This window comes from Barbus barbus (genome assembly GCF_936440315.1).
Source record: "Barbus barbus genome assembly, chromosome: 40".
Classification (NCBI taxonomy): Eukaryota; Metazoa; Chordata; class Actinopteri; order Cypriniformes; family Cyprinidae; genus Barbus; species Barbus barbus.
The window spans coordinates 14,168,836-14,186,016 of NC_136718.1; the positions used below are offsets into that span (position 1 = coordinate 14,168,836).

General features: G+C 39.5%; 1 protein-coding gene across 8 annotated transcripts in view; it reads left to right on the forward strand.

Moving 5' to 3' along the window:
• The window catches only part of LOC306859145 (agrin-like), a 253,049-nt gene that overhangs the window by 86,849 nt on the left and 149,019 nt on the right, over positions 1-17,181 (forward strand). For 2 of the 8 annotated variants that reach the window (XM_079400020.1, XM_079400021.1), the window contains exon 1: positions 11,212-13,048. The exons of the other annotated variants lie outside the window; for them this stretch is intronic. In XM_079400020.1, coding sequence (XP_079256146.1) covers positions 12,886-13,048 — 163 coding nt within the window. In that variant the 5' untranslated portion in view covers positions 11,212-12,885. Of the gene's footprint in view, positions 1-11,211; positions 13,049-17,181 lie in introns of those variants that run through there. 8 annotated transcript variants of the gene reach the window in all.

The window sequence follows — 17,181 nt, forward strand, 5'->3', positions numbered from 1 at the left end:
ACGACAAAAGTCAACAGGTCTTCAACAGTCAACAGGACGATGGGGGATGGTGCCGCGGTGGGCAAGTGACGTAACTGTTGTTGAGGCTTAAAATCGCAGCACTTGACTATCGCAGCATGCCTAGTCTTTATATGTGCTGTATTTGTGGGCCAGTGTTATCAGCAGCATCTAGAATGCTAGTTAAGACACATGACCCCAAAAGCCTATTGAGTGAATAAAAAATGGACCTGCAATTCGCTACCAGTGTGAAAGAGTCCCTAGGGATACACCTTTTTGTTTTAAGATAGCGTTCAATGTAAATAGGTCTTTCTAGTTGGAAAGCCATCTTACACTGCTGTGGTTTAAAAATGGGTCCAGGGTTGCCTATAGAGCTCCAGAGGAAACCCAAGGCTACCGAGCACCTCTAATTCACCATTCCGTAATGAGTTTAATGATCTTCTTCAATGTGCAGTTGATCGATATCCCTCTTTTGTTGTGCTTCCCTTTTTGATTCAAGCCATCCGTGCGATCAGCTTGTAATTCTATTTCTTAGAGCCTCCGAGATTGTGTGCCACAAACAATCTCGGAATGAATGAGATCATCCAGTGTTCCATGTGTGTGACAGTGGATCTTTTTGAGGAGTGTCACATGGCAACGGCCCTCTGGAACACTGGAACATGGAGCCAATTTGTTGCCTGGTGAGGGGAGTCACATGACCCCTACGCTATCCTGAGGGAATTGGGGGTGGTGTGGTACTTGGGTCAGATAGACAAATGTAGGAATGATTGTCAGAAAGGGGGGTTTGTAGATCATCAGAGCCCGAGGGAGGGGGGGGGGGGGTCTTGAGTATCCTCAATCCAACAAGGTAGCAGCCACACGTTCACAATGTTCCCTCTACTCAGAAAATGCAATGAAGTCATCACACTGGAGAGCATCAGATGTAACTGGGAGGAAATAGGCAAGGCTGTGTTGGTGAATGGATGCCTGGGAAGGGGGCCGTGTTGTTGCGGCTGACTCGTGGCCCCTGATTTGCTCATTAAAACATGGAGGCTTCGGTCAAAGGAAGAAATTGCGCTCTTCCTCCATCCGTGCAACGCCCTCATCACGAGCACGGACCTGTGAACACATTGGACATGTCAGAGAAGGCAAAACTGACTTGCTAGCACAAACCAAGCCTGGTTTTTCATCAGAACAGTGACGGAACGGACACGCTATCTAAAGGGAAGCTGTTGCAGAGCATTGGCGTAAGGCTATTGTGAGGCAGAGCTTTGTGGAGTCCTCGCACTTCTGCATGAGACTGTCAAACATGATATCTGATGAGCTTAGCCTACTGTTACACTGTTTGATTACTTGGTCCAAATTTTGCTCCCCTGTTAGTGTTTATTTGACATTGTATATTATTCATGCTCATCTCCTCTATTTTAACATGTAGATTACATTTGCCGTTGTCTGAAGCACAATTAAAATGTTCTTTAACAATCTTTAAAACCATAATAGTTTAATAACACTGTTAAATGTGAGATTTGCTAAAGATAACAATGAGTATCCGTTTTTCTTATCGTGCTTTAGTATGTTTTAATGCTGAAATTCACCTAAACATTTAAAATGAGTCATTTTAGTTTTTAATATTTGATTTTTTATTAATTTGGTCATGATAGTACTGAATTTGAATTAAAGCTCTTCCTCTTCCATCTTTTCCCACAAACCCATTACTGTCATAAATAAAGGAAAAGGATCAATTATGGTAAATTAGACCATTTTGTGTCATTGAGATGAATAATAAGTGGCATGGTTTACTTTAATTCAATTATTGTTATTATTATTATTATTAACTAGTTGTTAATAATAATAATAATAATAATAAAAATAATACTCATTGCATTTGATTGTGGGATGCAAATTGCAAATAATTAGAAGTGGCACAGTTTATGTTGATTCTATTATTATGATTAATAATATTATGTTAATTATATAATGCTAATAACTATGTTAATAATAATAATAATAATAATAGTAATGTAGACCTTGGACCCATAATTAAAAATGTATTTATTTGTAAAAAATAAATATATTTATCATTCATATTCATATTGTACATATAGCATATAATACTGTGAATAATTAGAAGTGGCACAGTTTACCTTTAATTCAATTATTATTATTACTATTATTATTATTTACAGTTAGTAACATAATAATAATAATAATTTAGACCATGGACCCATAATTAAAAATGTATTTATTTGTAAAAAACATTATATATTTTTTATTCAAATTTCATATTGTACATAACGTAATTAGAGTTTTTAATATTTAATTTTTAACTTATTTCGACATAATAGTCTTGAATTTCTCACAGTCTTGGAAAACCTGGAAATATCAGCTTTTTTTGTTATTTATTTCAGGAAAAGTTTAAATATCATTTAAATATTTTTGTTATTGTCCAGAATATTTCATTTGCTAGATATTGTTCTTGTGTAGAGTAAAGCTTGCTTAAAAGCCGTAGCGATGCCTGACTTGTGAGTGATTCAATTAGTTTTTAATATAAGGATTTTTAATGAATCAGTTGAACCTGTTAAAAAGGGGGGTCATTAATGAATCACTGAGTCATTCGATATGATTCAACATGAAGTATAATGTGAATTCTTCCCACCGTGCTCAATGTTTTTCCTTCAGTCAGTTTCTCTGGCAGCATGCTTACGTTTGCTGATTACATGCAGAACAAATGTTTGCATTGGCCAAGTCTGAGGTCATGTCCACGCCAGACGCAGAGCATTGTTATCTTTCTCGCTTACAATCTCTCCTCCTTGTCTTCCCTCACTATCTCCCTCTTTCCTCAGGGTCCGGATAGAATCTTGGAGGAAATTCTTCGTCCACAGTTGTTATTGTGGCTGCTCTTTGTTGGTTTGCAGGTGAATAATGGATGAGGCATCTGTTATGTTTAAACGCACAGCAATCATTGGTGTACGCTTCCAAAAAGCAGCTGTGTGGGTGTATGTTTGTCTCTTTTTTTTCATAGTGGATCTCGTTCTCAGATGATTGAGTCTGTTGTGTTTCGTAAAGTGGAGAATTCAAGGCAAGAGAAATGCACACAACGGTCCGAGCATTTATTTAACATGCAAGGCTTTTATCAATAAGTGCTACTAAGTGTTTTTTTCTTCTTCTCAAAAAGTGTAGAACTAGCTGTAGTTAGTCTTTGAAGAGTTCTGGAAGAGAGAAGAAAGGAGCAGGCAGTCAGTCTCAAGGTGAGAAGAATCTATCTTGTCTTCCTGTGTTGAGTGTCTGACAGATTGTATCAGCTGATGGCACAATCCCCGTTTCCATGTCTCTGGAACACCTGTGTCAAAACGACCCCGTGAGCTCCGGGGCCCTGGTGCCTCCAGTGATTCGACAGGAGATTCAATGCCACTATAGTCCTCAAAAAACAGTACAATCCTGTCCTGTCTTCTCATACACACAGCGCCTGATTGCAGATACACAGCTGCATAAAGCTTCTCCCACTTTTGACAGTTACTCTCTGAAATCTGTCTGATTGATGTGAGAAGGGATGAAAAGGCTGTTTTGTGGAAGCCGGTTTTGCAAGGCTCTTGATTTGAAATATAAATAATTGAAGCTCCTTTTTTCTCCTTGGATGGCTTGCGAGAAATGAGGATGTATGCCAATTAAGATTCCCTTCTGCCCTCCAAGACGATCCGGCACGTTGGAGAACGAGCCGAAAGACGGAAGAATGAAAGGGTGAAGAGAAAGAGTTCATTACTGTAAATGCAAATGAAACGGTCCCTGCATATAATAGCTTGTCACTGTCAGAACTGATAAGAGCTTCGTTTTGTGCGTGTGCATAATTTTGAGCAGAGTGTGTTCGGATATGGAGCTATATAATGGTAGAACATAAGCCGTAGAGGTTATATAGTATTATTCGGATGCCTTAATGGTAATACTTCATAATAGCTGGTCTCCATATACCATGATTTTTATATTTTGCTCGAGCTTGTTAGGCCTCCACAAGGAAATGTAATATTCATAAAAGCAGACTGTGAAGTGTTCTGCAAACATAAAACACTGGAGATATTCTTTCCTCGGTTAAACCCAAAACTTTTTGAAATATTGTAAATGCTTTTGAGAATAGATTGCCCATTGCTAGGTTGAGTTTGGGTGTGGATGTTCATGTGTATGTGTGTGGAAACAGCAATCATAATAAGCTGTAGATGGATAAAAAAAAATGTCCAGATGGGTTGAAGAAGCGCTCCCTTTGGTCCCCGAGCACTTGCTGCTTTGCAGTGGTTGATTCATTGGAATATGCTGAGGAGCAGCTGGGTTTTGTCTATACTGTATGCAAAACAATTTCCATTTGGTCCTCCAGTGTGTTTGCTCTTCTAAAATGGGATGCTCTGCATGTCATCCAATCACTGCATCCTCTCCACCTCTGCTTAATTTATAGGTAGATGGAAAACAGGCTGAATTTGGCCTCTATTCTGCAGAGGTTAATTGTGTGAGGCAAATCTGTGCTGCTATTGATAGTGGAGGATGAACCGAAAACAAGCATTGTCTCAAGCGTAGATTTGCAGATAAATGGAGCAGAAGTTTCCGTGATGAAACTGCGCACCAGGCAGATGTTGGTGAAGGTGCTTGTGTGGAGACAGAAGCTCAGAACAGCTTGCCATTTTTTTTTTCATGCGTTGAACTACTTAACGACATTTAAAAGCATTTAAAATTGCATCCTTTTATATACATTTAATAACAGCACTCTGACGCTTATCTGTCTGACACTTACATGTTTTGTAGCTGCAGAAGTGGTCATCTGTTCTCTATAGAGAGATGTAGGCGAGTGGTCCATCTAAAGTCTATTCAGCAGGGGAAAAAATTATTTAATAATAATAATAATAATATATGCAATAAATATAATTATGCATGATATATCAGTACTATAATGTTTTCAGTTGTTATTGGCTATGCAAATCCATCAAAATCCATAATCTAACAATTATTTAACTTGCATAATTTTGTATTATTTAATTTTTTTTACCTATTTTGACGAAATAGTATCGATTTTTATATTCTGCAGCTATGGGTTATAGGCCATTAACATGAATATTGACATGTGGCCAAGTATGGTGACCCATACTCAGAATTTGTGCACTGCATTTAACCCATCCAAGTGCGCACACAGCAGTGAGTAGTGAACAAACACACACACACACACACACACACACACACACACACACACACAGTGAACACACACTCGGAGCAGTGTATAAATATAAATATTAAAATATAAATATTTTAAAACATTTTAAATATTTTTATGATCTTGCATGTATATATATTTTAAATTTAGAATTTTTTTTATTTATTTTGCCCCAATAGTATAGATTTTTATATTTGGCATCTATCGGTTAAGTCCATATGAAAATACTCATCAGCTCATTGCTTTTGTAATATTGGTGCATCCTTAATCAAATCCAGTTGAGAGGCACTGCTGTGTATTGCTCTATTTGGACCAAGCTTGCCATAGTCCTCAAGTTTAGTTCCACAGCTGCTGCTGCCACCTGCATTACCTGCAAGTTCAATCACACAGCCCCTGTCTGTCATGGATGCCAGCTCCCATGAAGCCCGGTGTCAAACACAGCCAAACTCAAGCAAGTCTCCAAAAAACAGTCACTCTCTGCTGGTCGTGCAGTTTCTGTTTTGGCACATTGCTTCAGCAGCCCTTCGAAGAACCCCACCACGGTTCCAGCTCAATTGCCCCCATAAGGACCATTAAGAAAGCATCGTGGGAAATAAAGAACGAATAAAGAGTGGGGAGCTGGAGCATGGCAAGTATTAAATGCTGCAATCATTATTGTAGTTACCATGATGAGAGGGGAAAACAGCATGCTGATGAATGAGTGGCTGTAAATGCTGTTGCTGGTTAGTTCTTCTCCATTAGTACGCAGCGCCTGGCCCGTTCCCAGAGACCCAGCTCTCAGCCCGGGGCAGCTGCGCTCCTGCCTGTGTTCAACAGCCTGGTCCCGGAGTGAGGAGCAGCCTGAGTGGGAGGGTAATGAGCTCGCTCCACCCAGAGCTGAACATCCAGCTGTGGGAGAAGAATTGTCCTTGCATGCACATCTTTGCTTAGGCAGGTGGTTTCGTGATGGGGAGGGAAGCTGGAAATACATGTGATGGTAGATCTCTTTAAATATCTCATCTGTTCTCCTAGACAGTCGTAAGATTAGGAGAGCAAATTGGCTTGCGGCTGTTTCTCAGATTTTTCTCATGAAAAAAAACAACTAAATAATCTCAAATTGTCTCTTCTAGTGTTTGGAATGAGATTTCAACCGTGTTTCAAACTGTGTTCACACACTGTAAAAAATTTTAAGTTTTAAGTTAAAATTTAATAAATTTTAAAAATAATTAAAATGAAAATAAATCAAATTTATAATTTTAAATGATAAATTACAATATAGGCCTACGGATTGAAATATTTATATTTATTTTGAAATCTGCTAAAGTTTATATTGTACTTATTTATTCAATTATAAGTGTTTAAATGGAAAAGTATAAAGCTTAACTTTACCCGAAAATGAAATGTACCCATTTACTCAACCTCCACTTGTTCCAAAGCTGTACGAGTTTCTTTCTTCTGGTGAATACAAAACAAAAAATGTATTTTGAAGAATGTTGGAATGTTTGATTACCAACATTTTTCAGAATATCTTCTTTTGTGCTCTGCAGAAAAAAGAAACCCATACAGGTTTGGAACAACTTGGAGGGTGAGTAATGATGACAGAATTTAAATTTTTGGATGAACTATCCCTTTTATTGAGTGTTAAATGATGGTAAAGGTAATCTATATGTAAAAATAAGCATAAAATATTTTCATTATTGGCTGATATTGATAAATGAAATCCATCAATATCCTATATGGAATCACTAACTAAATAACTAAAGAACCTAATTAACTTTCTTGAGCAATGAAAGAGAAACGTCTGAGTAATAAAATCTTCCTCTGGAATGATTTATTCATTGTTTCCTTGATATATGGGAGAAGGCTGGATTTATGTGATGGTGGTTTTCATCAGTCCTAAAGCACTTAACCTGAGTGGCGGTGGGTATCCTCAAACCAAAATCAATATGTGATGTACGGTATACGGCCGTGTGCTGAACACACATCGACTAATAGGTATTAGGGTGAGGACTGGGTAAGGAAAGAAGGATTAGGGTAATTGTGTTTTATCTGCCATGGTCTTTAGTGGATTGCACTGAGGACACACACACACACACACAGTAGATAGAGAGATAGAGAGACCTCTCCAGTGACCTCTACAATGTAGATAGCAGTGAACTAGAGTGGAACAGGCTCTTGCACTGTGCTAACAGATAAAGATCAGATTTAAAAATTGCATTTATGGAGCAGAACTCCTTTTGAATTATTCAAATAGAAGAATGGTCCTAAAACATCATAAAAGAGACTGTTAAATGTAATTTTTTTAGCAAAACGAAAATCAATTTTTCATACTGTACATTTATAGCAATGTGATGCCTATGTTTATTTAAACAAAATGATTTTAACTTGTTTAGATAAATTAGTGTCATTAAAATGTTGGCCATTTAACTGATCATCAGCCATTAAAATACTAACTTACTGGTATTGGCCAGGATTTTAATAATGGTGCATCCTTATTTATTTATTTTTTTACATAAACATTTAACATTTTAACATTATAACATTTGCGTCAAAGGCTTTTTATTATGCACCATTTGAGTTAAATGCATAATTCAGAATGGTAATAGTTTATACATATTACTGAATAAGCCACATTTGAAGCAATCATATAATGAAGTTATAATAAAATGTCAGCTGGTATCGCCTATTGTATTGCCCAGCATTAATTGCTGTCGTTTTCATCAAGGTAGTATTAAACCACAGTTAAGGTAAACATAAGCTTTGAATAATAACTATCCATCCGTTTCCTCAGACTTGTCTGGATTAGGATCAGTTATAGCTGAGCAGCAAAATGGACAGTTTGAATCTGGCAGATTGACAGTGATTTGATTTGGACATCTGTCAGATGAAGCCCTTGGGATGTAGGAAACCAAAAAGAACCATATGAAAGAGTCTCAAAACTCGAGTTGCTAACAACAAAACTACTAGATTGATTAACATTCAGTGGAAATCAGGATTGGAATCTCGCCATATGTTTTTTGGGTAGCCGAGTCTGTAGAAATTGACTGTAGATATTGAACGAACAGCTTCATCTGTGTGATAGCTCACACCTGGATGCATTGTCGACAGGCGGTGTGCCTCAACGAGCAGCAGGCCAGTCGGCAGATGTGTTCTCACGTTAAATTACGCTGATGTCATTTCCCATGGGTAATGTCTCTGTTACAGTTACATCGGCACCCGGCAGACAGCACGAAGGAAAAATCCCCACTTTCCCACTTTTTTTTGGTGGGGAGGCGTCGCTTTCTATTCTTGTGAGCCGTATGACAGCGCGGTGGAGTAAGGAACTCCCAGCTGTAGGAAACCAGAGCAGATCTGGCTGGAGGTGCAGTTAGCTCATTCTCACTCATAGTCTGCTGGCAGTCTCCACCTCCCTCCTGCGCTGTCTCGCGTCTATTTTTCCTGACAGATTTGCTTGTGCAGTGTAGTGTAATGAGTTGAGCACTTGGGGGGATCTGCTCAAAATCAAAACAGAATGTATTGATGATAGTCTATACAATAAGACATTCAGCCAGCTGCTGTGAAAATAGCTCAATGTCTTAAGAATTATTATGAGGGTTGGAGGAAACTGTTTCTCCTTTGGTTAAACCATTGTTGAAACTTTGATGAAAAGGGAAAGACGTTTGATGTCTGTTTTTTACTGAGGTGTCACCTAAAGATAGTTTTGGAGATTGGATGGATTGGTAAGTGGAGAGAGATGGATGTTTGAATGGTTGAATGAATGAAGAGTTGAATGGATAGATGGATGTTTGAATAGATAAATAGGTAGATGAATAGAAGGATAGTTGGATGCACAGGTAAATGTATGGGCAAAGAGGTGGGTATTTGAATGAATGAATGAATGATAGGTAGATAGATAGATAGATAGATAGATAGATAGATAGATAGATAGATAGATAGATAGATAGATAGATGGTTGCTTATTTAGAGGGATGGATTGACTTGTTTTGTTCTCTGGCAAAAATCTGAATCCGAAACTTCACTGAAGAGACTTGAAAGTGAATATCTTTTGAATTTCTCATATCTTCTACTTTAATAACCACCGCTCTTTTAAAATACATGAAGTGCCCCTCTATGCTTTACTCCTATCCCTTCGATCCTGAAATGAGCACACATGCATCATTCCAGAAACATGGCACAAGGAACAAGCAGAAGTTGATGAAAAGCCTTGAGGCTGCTCGTCATGAAAGTGCGGGAAGTGCAGAGAGTTTGTGGTTGTTTCTTAATGGAAGTTGCCAGCTGAGAGAGCACACTGAGAGAGATGTTAACCTTCTGAGATAGTATGCACATTAAAGATGCATTACGGAGCGCTTTGAAGTCAAATTAGGTCTTATTCGAGTCATGACAGAGGGTGTGTAGAATGGACCGGATGTGGCACCCTCTTCTGTCTCCTTATTATTTAATGGAGGTTTCAGGTCATTGTAGCCCGCATGAATGTCACTAGATGGCCAGTTGTCTTTGCTAAATGCATTTCTTAGTCTACATGTCTGGCTGAAGGGAGATTAATGGCCCTGGTGGAGTGTGGGTGTTGTTTAGGGTTGCAGCACCACAGCTGGTGAGTGAACCTAGAGCCCTGTGCTGGAGGCCCGGCTGACCCCGTGTTCTCTGCTATGTACATCAGGGGCTCGATTTCACGGGCCCCCTATAAAGTCAATGAATAGGCTGTGCCCAAAGAGATAAACGGCCTTGTAACCTTGTACACATATATATATATATATATATATATATATATATATATATATATATATATATATATATATATATATATATATATATATATATATATATATATATATATATATATACGTATATATATACATATACGTATATATATATATATATATATATATATATGTGTATGTGTATGTGTATGTGTATGTGTGTGTGTGTGTGTGTGTGCGCATTACGGGTATCCAGTGAGGGGTGGGTTAAGAAACAGAGCGTATAAATAATTGATAATATGTACTGGCTTCTTTGTGAAGATGAACATCCATTGTGTATATGCCAGTCAGTATTGAAGGTGGGGGGTTTTAAAAAGAAGCATTAGCTCTCTGTGTTGTTGACCTCATTATGTGGCTTAGAGCATAAAATAAGCATTCATAGGCGAGAAACCTAGTGAAATAATGCTATGGATTAAAAACACATTTCTCACTGATCTTTTGCCAGTATGTTCATTTTCACTTCTACTGAATATTCATTTTTGCTCATTTTTGCTTTTATTTTTCACAGTGTGACAGATGAATAAAAGCATGGCATGGTGTCACGAGAAGATGAATCTTTTTCTTTTTTGTGTGTTTTTGCCTGTTGCTTCCAATTTCTTTTTTTTCTTTTTTTTTAACCATTGTTCATTTCAGTTCTGTGTTTTCTATTACTGTTGTTGTTATATATATATATATATAGATATAGAGAGAGAGGACTTACTGTAGATGTGCATATATCATTTAAATGCATCAAAGTCCTTTATATGTATGTATGTGTGTGTGTATATATATATATATATATATATATATATATATATATATATATACACACACACACACACACACACACACACACACACACACACACGCGCGCGCACAGTATATAGGCATATATAATTTTAAATGCATCCAAGTCCTTTCCTTCAAATTGTCCTTCAAGTTTAAATTGTCTGTTTTCCTTAATAGCTCATAAAAAAATCACCAAAACCGAGAGTAAATATGTCAGATTCTGTTTTACTCACATTTTTTCCTTTCCCATTTAAACCACAAAGTTTGCAATTACAAATTAGCACAGTTGTTGGCAACACTCTCCTTTAAATCACTATCAACTCAAAAGGCTTGACATGTTTTTGGTCCAATTGCCCTTTTGTGTTTTAGCTGTCGTTGTAGCCCCCCCCCCCCCCTTTAAAACACTCCCAAGTATTCCCAAAACCTTTTATTCTCGGTTTCCCCCTCCCTCCCTCACCACCTCCCCCTTCTCACCCCTCCCAACCCTTTGTTAGAGACAGCCCCTCATCCACTCCCCCTCTCACTGTCTTCTCCTTCATTCGAGGCAGAGAGAGGGAATCATGAGCGTCCGTGCCGTAAGGATGCAGAAAACATGCTCCGTGCATTGTTTAACGTAACGGAGAGGTGGACTTAGTGTCATCGGCTAGTTTGTTTTCTTTTTTCTTGCTTTTTCCCTCTCAGGCTCCACTCATTTGTGCATGCCGCTCCCTGGCTCTTTGGCTGAGAAACGCTGGCTGAACGCAAGCTTGCGCTGACAGAGTACCTGCTGCCTGGGGGATTTTCTCACATGAATAGCGGTGATCAGAGTATATGTTTTGGCTGGCAGTGAACACTTCCTCTGAGGTTCAGCTGGAGCGAGTTTAAGCCCAGGACACGAGGAGGTACACAAGAAGAGGAATGGATGCTTGAGAGAGCTAAACGGAGAGAGAAATAGCTTCTGACTCCAATGAAAAGAAATGTGAACAGAAGAGCCACTTTTTTCAGAGCGACAAACAACTTGGCTGAGTCCACAACAGAGGCTTGTCTTGTCTCAGGAGTTATCCACTAAAAAGAACTGAGGACTAACAGCACTGTCCGAAGCAGTTGTCTAGTTTGCTTTGCGCGCTTTGCCGTGGCAATCTCAGCTGTTCCTTGTATCTTGTTTCCGGCTGCCCGGATCAAGGAGTGCGCCTCTACGCTGACAGGAGCATCTGGGGGAAGAGTGCTCACCAGACACCACAACTTTTGACTGTACGCGTCATCCAGAGTGCTTTCCGAAAAAGAGGGGAGGACGCCAGAGAGGACCAGTGTTGAAGGATACAGGGGGGGTTGAGGAAAAGACCCTGCTGCTCTCCGGGGCATGTGGTCGAGCTTGCCAAAGACAGCTGCTGAATCTCTGTGGGCTAATTATTCATTCATTCAGGCGATTTAGCCTGGGGCGGGGGGAGAAAAGTTTAGACTTTTACGACCGAATTCGAGCCTAGTGTTGCAGTTCTCTGAAGGAGTTTGGAAGGGGTCACTCTCCAAAAGTTTGTGCGTTTTTGTGTGAGAGAGAGAGGCTAATGACTCCGATTCCAGCTTGTGGGCAACCGAGCGTTTCCCTGGACAGACGGCTAGCATGATACCTAGCCACACCCGCAGTGCATCCTGACACATGCCACAACCAGAGCAGCCTGGCATCTTCATGCCACTGTCGGGCACAGACAGGTGGCAGCACGTCCTGAAAGAAGGGAATTCATTGTGCCATAAAAAATTACAAGCACCCCTTAAGACAAATCAAGAGCCAATTCATTACTAATTCGCCAAGCCGTGGAGTTCTGCGCTTGCGGATTTAAAGTACAAAGTTCAGCGGGGATTGTTTGCACTCACTTGTCGTGTTGCCAATCTAGGCCAGAGGTCCAGTGGAGTTTTTTGACAGATACACTAGAGAGAACTCGCACTCTAACCTTTCATGACAAACCACCCCTGTGCTTGGGAGAGAAATGGAGCGATCGCCGGAGGGTTGGGGACTGTAGGACCTGTACCCTTCCAGAGCGGCTGTAATTTGGGAACAAAATGCGTTGCTTGGAGACTGGCGAAAGTATTTGTCTACGTTTTTCATGAAGGAACTGCGATAAGAAGCGCCACTGGAGTTTAAGCTGAAGCCATTTTCGGATTTCTTTTGTCTATCCTTCTTCTCTGAGTCTGTTCGGAACGCTTGCCGACTTGGCGTACTTTAGGGACGGCGCGGAGTGGAGTATGACCAGTTGTCAGTACCCCACGCCGCCCCCGGAGCGGGACCGCATGTACCAGCACAAAGTGTCGCTGGTCGTGCGGTACTTCATGATTCCTTGCAACATCTGTCTCATACTGCTGGCCACTTCCACGCTCGGCTTCGCTGTACTCCTCTTCCTCAATAACTGTAGGTCACAGTTAGTGAAACATGAATTGCAGCGTATGTATATATATATGTGTTTGTGTGTTCGTGTTTGTGCATGACCCCGTAGAGTTTTTGTGGCTTGATAAGTTACATATTAGTGCTCCTTTCCCTTGTGTGCTCTGTTGAGTTTTCTTACAATGATGCTCAGGGAGGCAGAGGGGAGACACTTTGACGGATGGATGGTTCAATAAGGATCGATGGCAATCAAAAACTAATCCCTAATGCGTTGGCTTCGATCCCCTGACTGACAGTGAAATGATTAAGGATGACACAGATAAACTGTCCTCATCCTACAAAGTGCTTGAACGCTTGTGTCTAAAAACACTGCTCGGTGGCGCTCTGTCATCCCTGAAGCAGTGGTATTTAGACTGCACAGTGGGATAAAGGGGGCAGATTAAATGCCTTTGGATGTGAAAGCTTGGCATTAGCGTCAGTGCTTACTGTATCTGCTTGAGTGAATCTGCAAACGCTTTGGTGTCTTAGGGTGCCCCGCCAGCAGGTGTGTGTGTTGCCAGATAGTTTTGGCACTGTGCTTACAAAGAAAAGATTGGAGACGAAACGTGAGCTCCAGAGCATGTCACAGTGCGCTTTGACATGGAGCAGCAGGTAATGCTGCTCTTTTCCTGTTTTAGATGTATTACTATCGCTGTCCTGTTTTATCTGCCTTTTGCACCGTTGCATCCCAGGTTTTCTTATTCTGTGAATTCTCAGTTACATAGAAACGCATTATCTAAGACTACAGTATGATTTCGGAGCTTTTGTAAGATTTTATTAGTACGCTCTGCTAGAGAAATTGATTAGAAAATGGTCTTGCTATGCATTAGTGCTGATGTCTCATTCGATTCTTAATGATATTGAAATTTAGATGACTTTTTAACCGGAAGCTTGTGCAGAGGTTGTCAGACACACACGCATATATATATGGTCTGTTTACACTTGAGTTCAGTCTTTGGCCGTTCTCCAGCACTAAGCTTGTAAGATGCCATGGGAAATTACACTCCAGACACTGGTGTATTGTTAATGGAAATATTTGACAAATTGGGTCACAAAGTACCCAACAAAATTTTAATTAGCCCTTTGGTAGGGCCTCAGGCCATCTGAGTAGATATTAAAACACTGGTAAATACATAGAAGAATATATGTTACTTTGATCTGTATAGAGACAATAATTTACACCTTTTTAGATAGGAATTCTTTAGTATTTTTTTAAAGAAAGGCCCTGGAAAGGAGAAAACAGTAAAAAAAAGAGAGCATTCATGCCTCATGCACCCTCTGTAAACCATTACCTACCTCATTTCTCATAATCTTACCTGTGCCCTCACTTAAAGAGATCCACTGCGCCTCTGCATTAGATCTATATTAAAAGACCAAAAAGGGCCCTTCATGAAATTCTAAAAATGTGCCCTCTCCATCCCTCAATAAAGGAGTTTGAGGTTCATTTATAAGCCGACCATGTCGCAAAATCGATTTAATCCAGACAGATTCCATTAGATTTAAACATAAACTCAGTTAGAGCACTCCATCCCTGCTCCTCAAAGAAGAGTAAAAAACAGGACGGAGTGAAAGAAGTACCATTAACATGGAGAGGTGCATCATAGCGTTTGAAAGCTTGTTGGAGTGGAATACAGACCAAAGGTTAGTCATTTCCATTTTCATTTAGCAGGCACAGAGAAGAGAAGGCCACACAGGACTAGAGCTGCTCAGCTCCACAACCAAATCCATCAGCCTATACATACACAAACTAGATAATAAAACAGAAAGGAAAAGAGGAGGACAGACACTGAATGAAAACATATGGCTGGCATACAAATATGCACAGATATGATAGCCTGCCTGAGAGTTCAAGTTAAGGTCTATTTGGGGCCACAAATTGCAGAGTGTATCTGCCGTACCATGCTATTTAACAAATAAATTATTAATCGTATGTTTGAAATGACAGTATTGATTTAAATTGACATTAATGTGAGACATGAATTCACTTGATTCTATAATATTCTGATTTATGTTTAGTTATTTTGCAATCACTAAGTCACTCGCCTCTTTATCATGTATTCTTAATTACTTCAGTACTTGTGCAATTATATTCTTGGCTCGTTCTCAGTTGAATTTTGGTTGAATAGAAATAATAGAGTCTGTATTGATCTAATGCTACAGTACATTTTGTCTACTAAGATTGTGGTTAATCTCCCTTTTCAAAAAAATATTGTGAATTCTTGGTGTGAGAATATTGGTATTGTATAAAAAGTATTGCAATACTTTTCTCCTTCCTATTTTTTAGCAATATTTAACATTTACATTTTTGCACATTTTAATTTAACGGAAATCATAGAGTGTTCATTGACCTACTGCAATTTCACCTATTTAGATTTGCTCCCATTTAAATTGTAGTTAATCAGTTAATCTCCATTTTCTTGAAAATATTGTCAATTCTTGGCATGAAAATATCGCTATAGCATCATGAATTAAAATATTGCTTTTTATCAATATTTAACATTTACATTTTTAAATACTAACTGGCCAACTTTTTGTATAACAACGACAAAACTGTAAAATTGTCAACTGTCCCTGGCAACAATTTCCTACATAGCTGTGCTAGAATATACAACAGCTGTGCTTTGAATAATTTAACATAAAGAATTGCAATGTTATTGCAGTGTGACCCAAGTATTAATATAATATTGTATCACCAGGTCCCAGCCAATTCACTTAAAGGAAAAGTTCACCCAAAAGAAAGATATTTTCAAAGTCAGTGGAGTCCAAACAGCATTGGACTCCTTTGATTTTCATTGTATGAACTGAAACACTGAGACATAAATATCTTATTTTGTGATCCAAAGAAGAAACCACAGGTTTACAACAACATAATAAATGAATAGAGATGACACAATTTTCATCTCTTTAAGTAAAGCAAATGTGCTTGAGGGGAACCTTGCGTTGAACTTCTCAGCCGCGTATCATTTACATGTGAAACAAACATTCCCGTGAGACCTGCGCAGACAGTTGTTTTGTCCTCTACTGCCACTGGACATATAAGAAAGTCGAGCTGTGCTTGGGGGCGTCACAGGGTTATGAATTACAGTGTGTGAGCAGTATATGTTTTATCTCTATGATACGCATCTGTGTGTGTGTTATTCGCCCTCAGCTCTGGCGATGTTTCCCAGTGGATGAAATGCTGTAACTGTCATGATTGACTCCCGGACCAGTTCAACAGACACTTCATTATTCAAGGAGAGAAGCACAGCAAGCCACCCCCCCCCCCCCCCCCCCCCCCCCCCACACCTCTGTTTTTCTGTCTCTCTCTCCCCCTCTCTCCAGCGCCGGCTCTCCAATCTTCCTTGTGCTCAGTTGTTGACAAGCAATTTGAAGTGAGCCTAAAATTAAACTCTATCCTGGCAGTTGGGGGTGCTGGTGAAGAGAGGAGCAGAGATTCCAGCTCTGGCCCTGTGTGTGGGAGAGTGCGTGTGTGTGTGTGTAAGTGCAACCGACTGGCTGGGCAATTGATGTGATAGTTTTGAGGTGTTGGTTATTCCCGCCTGCAGAAGCAGGGTGTTGTAGCTGCACTTTAGCTAGATGGCTTCATGCGCGTGCTGTTGAAACGCCGGTTCTGTCAAGAGTAATAATGTACGCGAGTTCAGTGTTTTCAAAATCACTTCGGTTTGGAGGAAAGTTAGACCGAGTGGGGTCGCTTCCAACTTCTGTGGCAGTTCTCGCTTTCAGTCAGTGCTGATTTTAATGAGTTTCAGCCCAGCTCTTTTGGCTGGTTTTGTATTCTGAATATTTTAACATTTATTAGTGTAACAGCTTAAACTGATAGTTCACCCCAAAATGTAAATTCTGTCATCATTTGCTCACCCTTGTGTCGTTCCAAACCTGTATGACTTTCTTCTATTGTGGAACAAAAAGAAGATATTTTGAAAAATGTCTCAATGTTTTTTTTTCTTATCCTTACTAGGAAAGTCAAAAAAAAGTTAAAACTTTCTTCAAAGTATCTTCTTTTATACTGGATGTTTGTTGCTTATGTATGATCTATGTATGAAAGGCCTGAAGGGACAAGCATTATTGTTTTCCTGTCTTGTTTTCTTGCGATCTGTAATTTTCTTGTGACCTCAACATAA